General features: G+C 53.1%; 1 protein-coding gene across 2 annotated transcripts in view; it reads right to left on the bottom strand.

Annotated features, from left to right (window-relative positions):
• The window catches only part of MINDY1 (MINDY lysine 48 deubiquitinase 1), a 39,861-nt gene that overhangs the window by 30,426 nt on the left and 4,435 nt on the right, over nt 1-5,000 (bottom strand). For both annotated transcript variants that reach the window (XM_082274824.1, XM_082274825.1), the window contains exon 2: nt 1,217-1,274. In XM_082274824.1, the coding sequence (XP_082130950.1) occupies nt 1,217-1,274 (58 nt within the window). The remainder of the gene's footprint in view (nt 1-1,216; nt 1,275-5,000) is intronic.

Genomic DNA, 5,000 nt, shown 5'->3' with positions numbered 1-5,000 from the left:
TCCCAGTACAGAATGCAAGCCACACCCCATATGTCCCTGTTCAATACCCAGGCCACACCCCATATGTCTCTGTACAATACCCCAGGCCACACCCCCCTAGATACCTGTACAGTATGCAGGTCACACCTCTACAATCCCTGTACAATAGACAGACCACACCGCCTAGGCCCCTGTAAAGCATGCAAGCCACACCCCAGATGTCCCTGTACAATACCCAGGCCATCCCTCCCTAGATATCTGTACTATCTGCAGGGCACACCCCCACGTCCCTGTACAGTACACAGGCCACACCACCCAGGTCTCTGAACAGCATGCAAGCCACACCTCCCTAGATACCTGTACGATATGCAGGTCACACCCCCAAGTCCCTCTGCAGTACACAGGCCCCACCTCCCAGGCCCCTGTACAGCATGCAGACCACAGCCCATATGTCCCTGTACAATATCCAGGCCACACCTCCCTAGATACCTGTACAGTATGCAGACCACACCCCCAAGGTCCATGTACAGTACACAGGCCAAACCTCCCAGGCCCTTGTACAGCATGCAAGCCACACCTCCCTAGATACCTGTACAGCATGCAGGTCACACCCCTTAGGTCCCTGTACAGTACACAGGCCACACCTCCCAGGCCCTTGTACAGCATGCAAGCAACACCTCCCTAGATACCTGTATGACATGCAGGTCACACCCCCAAGTCGCTGTACAGTCACAGGCCACACCTCCTAGGACCCTGTACAGCATGCAAGCCACACCTCCCCAGATACCTGTACGATATGCAGGTCACACCCCCAAGTCCCTGTTCAGTACACAGGCCACACCTCCCAGATCCCTGTACAGCATGCAGACCACACCCCATATGTCCCTGTACAATATCCAGGCCACACCTCCCTAGATACCTGTACAGCATGCAGGCCACACCCCCCCAGGTCCATGTACAGTACACAGGCCACACCTCCCAAGCCCCTGTACAATATACAGGCCACACCTCCCCAAGTCCCTGTATGGTACGGAGGCCACATGCCCCAGTTCCCTGTACAGTACCCTATACAGCTGCTCTGTGCAATGCAATGTTTTACTGCTTCTTTAGGAGAGCCTCTGTCTGCAGCAATTACATCACTTGTGTAGCAATACTGCGCATGGCAATTAAAAAAAATATATAGAATATCCACCTTATAATTATTGGAACATTTAGTACACGTCTCTCTCTTTCTTACCAAGATGTGCCATCAATTCCTCGGACGTGACCACTTCCTTCTGTGGTGGTAACTTCACCTGCGATTCAATAAATGAAAAGTCAATATAGAGCACATTTCTTCCTATACCCAATAATACAATGCAGACTGGGAGGACCAAGCATTATAAAAACATGCTAAACCCCAACAATGAACTTCTCTTACTTGCGCTGTTAAACATCACATTAAAAGCATTTTGTAATATATGTTCGATAATTGCCCAAAAAACAGTGGATCCTGCCCTTGCCCGGCCGGGAACCTGCCCTTGCCCTGCCGGGAACCTGCCCTTGCCCTGCCGGGAACCTGCCCTTGCCCTGCCGGGAACCTGCCCTTGCCCGGCCTGGAACCTGCCCTTGCCCGGCCTGGAACCTGCCCTTGCCCGGCCTGGAACCTGCCCTTGCCCGGCCTGGAACCTGCCCTTGCCCGGCCTGGAACCTGCCCTTGCCCGGCCTGGAACCTGCCCTTGCCCGGCCTGGAACCTGCCCTTGCCCGGCCTGGAACCTGCCCTTGCCCTGCCGGGAACCTGCCCTTGCCCTGCCGGGAACCTGCCCTTGCTCTGCCGGGAACCTGCCCTTGCCCTGCCGGGAACCTGCCCTTGCCCTGCCTGGAACCTGCCCTTGCCCTGCCGGGAACCTGCCCTTGCCCTGCCGGGAACCTGCCCTTGCCCTGCCGGGAACCTGCCCTTGCCCTGCCGGGAACCTGCCCTTGCTCTGCCGGGAACCTGCCCTTGCTCTGCCGGGAACCTGCCCTTGCTCTGCCGGGAACCTGGGCTTGCCCTGCCTGGAACCTGCCCTTGCCCTGCCGGGAACCTGCCCTTGCCCTGCCGGGAACCTGCCCTTGCCCTGCCGGGAACCTGCCCTTGCCCGGCCTGGAACCTGCCCTTGCCCGGCCTGGAACCTGCCCTTGCCCGGCCTGGAACCTGCCCTTGCCCGGCCTGGAACCTGCCCTTGCCCGGCCTGGAACCTGCCCTTGCCCGGCCTGGAACCTGCCCTTGCCCGGCCTGGAACCTGCCCTTGCCCTGCCGGGAACCTGCCCTTGCCCTGCCGGGAACCTGCCCTTGCTCTGCCGGGAACCTGCCCTTGCCCTGCCGGGAACCTGCCCTTGCCCTGCCTGGAACCTGCCCTTGCCCTGCCGGGAACCTGCCCTTGCCCTGCCGGGAACCTGCCCTTGCCCTGCCGGGAACCTGCCCTTGCCCTGCCGGGAACCTGCCCTTGCTCTGCCGGGAACCTGCCCTTGCTCTGCCGGGAACCTGCCCTTGCTCTGCCGGGAACCTGGGCTTGCCCTGCCTGGAACCTGCCCTTGCCCTGCCGGGAACCTGCCCTTGCTCTGCCGGGAACCTGCCCTTGCTCTGCCGGGAACCTGCCCTTGCTCTGCCGGGAACCTGCCCTTGCTCTGCCGGGAACCTGCCCTTGCTCTGCCGGGAACCTGCGCTTGCTCTGCCAGGAACCTGCGCTTGCTCTGCCTGTGTGATCTCAAGCAGTCTAATCAGTCCTCCCGGTTCTAATCTTGGACTACAAACACATCCTCCCCTATGCTGTGGAGATGAAAAGGGAAGGGGGGGGGGGTCAAGTGGGTTTAAAGCTAAACCCAACATTACCCTTTTTTGCACCTAAACTTGTAGCAAGTCCTCTCCTGTGTTGAAACGGATTAGTCTCATTTACCAGTAATCTCGCATCTCTAAAATATAATCCCATGATGACTTCAACAGCTATCTGGAACCCACCCTCATTTCCTGTCTGAAAAACTCCAATCATCAAACCTCTCTCCTCCTGATCTGTACTATTATTGACCTTCCTCTCACAGCTATTCGCTTTCTCTGCCATCAATTCTTTTTGTGCTTTCCTATATGTGGGCACGATATTTAGGGCTGGTGTCAGTCACTGTACTGCTATTTCCGAGTATTACATGAAAAAACACAACTTTTTTCATCCCTGCTGCGCATTTTAGCTGTGCAATCTGCTGATCAGTTGCTTGGCTACACTCTATTGGCAACTGATCAGCAGATTGCACAGCTCAAGTCTGCAGCATGCAAAGACCAGCAGTTGGGGGGAGAATGCACGTCTAAAAGGGATGTCACAATGTGTTCTTTCATATAACACAAAGGCTCTTGAAAGAGGATTTGTGGCAGGGTGCTGTGATGTTTACAGGAACTTGCCACTCTTTTAGCAACAGATCAGCTTGTGATATTTAGGGCTGGTGTCAGTCACTGTACTGCTCTGAGTATTACATGAAAAAAAAACACAACTTATGCATCCCTGCTGTGCATTTTAGCTGTGCAATCTGCTGATCAGTTGCTTGGCAACTGATCAACAGATTGCACAGCTCAAATCTGCAGCACACAAAGCCCAGCAGGGAGCAGAATGCATGTCCAAAGGGATCTCATGGATGTGTTCTTTAATAGAACACAAAGGCTCTTGAAAGAAGAAGATTTGTGGCAGGGTGCTGTGACGTTTACAGAAGCTTGCCACTCTATTAGCAACAGATCAGCATATTGTACAGCTCAAGTCTGCAGCATGCAAAGACCAGCAGTTGGGGGGAGAATGCATGTCTAAAAGGGATGTCACGGATGTGTTCTTTCATAGAACACAAAGGCTCTTGAAAGAAAATATGTGGTGGGGTGCTGCGACATTTACAGAAGCTTGCCACTCTATTAGCAACAGATCAGCGTATTGCACAGCTTAAGTCTGCACCATGCAGGAGAATGCATGTCTTAAAGGGATGTCACGGATGTGTTCTTTCATAGAACACAAAAGCACTTGAAAGAAGATTTGTGGTGGAATGCTGGGACATTTACAGGAGCTTGCCACCCTATTGGCAACAGATCACCAGATTGCACAGCTCAAGTCTGCATCATGCAGAGACCAGCAGGGAGGAGAATGCATGTCTAAAAGGAATGTCAGGGATGTGTTCTTTCATAGAACACAAAGGCTCTTAAAAAAGAAGATTTGTGGCAGGGTGCTGTGACAATTACAGGAGCTTGCCACCCTTATCAGCACTGATCAGCATATTGAACAACTCAAGTCTGCAGCATGCAAAGACCAGCAGTGGGGGTAGAAGGAATGTCTAAAGGGATGTCAGGGATGTGTTCTTTCATAGAACACCAAGGCTCTTGAAAGAAGATTTGTGGCAGGGTGCTGTGACATTTACAGGAGCTCACCAATCTTCTGGCAACTGTTTAGCAGATTGCACAGCTCAAGTCTGCAGCATATAAAGACCAGCAGTGGGGGGAGAATGCATGTCTAAAGGGATGTCACGGATGTGTTCTTTCATAGAACACAAAGGCTCTTGAAAGAAGATTTGTGGCAGGGTGCTGTGACAATTACAGGAGCTTGCCACCCTTATCAGCACTGATCAGCATATTGAACAACTCAAGTCTGCAGCATGCAAAGACCAGCAGTGGGGGTAGAAGGAATGTCTAAAGGGATGTCAGGGATGTGTTCTTTCATAGAACACCAAGGCTCTTGAAAGAAGATTTGTGGCAGGGTGCTGTGACATTTACAGGAGCTCACCAATCTTCTGGCAACTGTTTAGCAGATTGCACAGCTCAAGTCTGCAGCATATAAAGACCAGCAGTGGGGGGAGAATGCATGTCTAAAGGGATGTCACGGATGTGTTCTTTCATAGAACACAAAGGCTCTTGAAAGAAGATTTGTGGCAGGGTGCTGTGACAATTACAGGAGCTTGCCACTCTATTAGCAACTGATCAGCAGATTGCACAGCTCAAGTCTGCAGCACGCAGAGACCAGCAAGGAGGAGAATACATGTC

This window comes from Pelophylax lessonae, assembly GCF_965119305.1.
Source record: "Pelophylax lessonae genome assembly, chromosome: 13".
Lineage (NCBI taxonomy): Eukaryota > Metazoa > Chordata > Amphibia > Anura > Ranidae > Pelophylax > Pelophylax lessonae.
The sequence above is the reverse complement of the archived record's forward strand: the minus strand, read 5'-3'. Positions and strand labels throughout refer to the sequence as shown.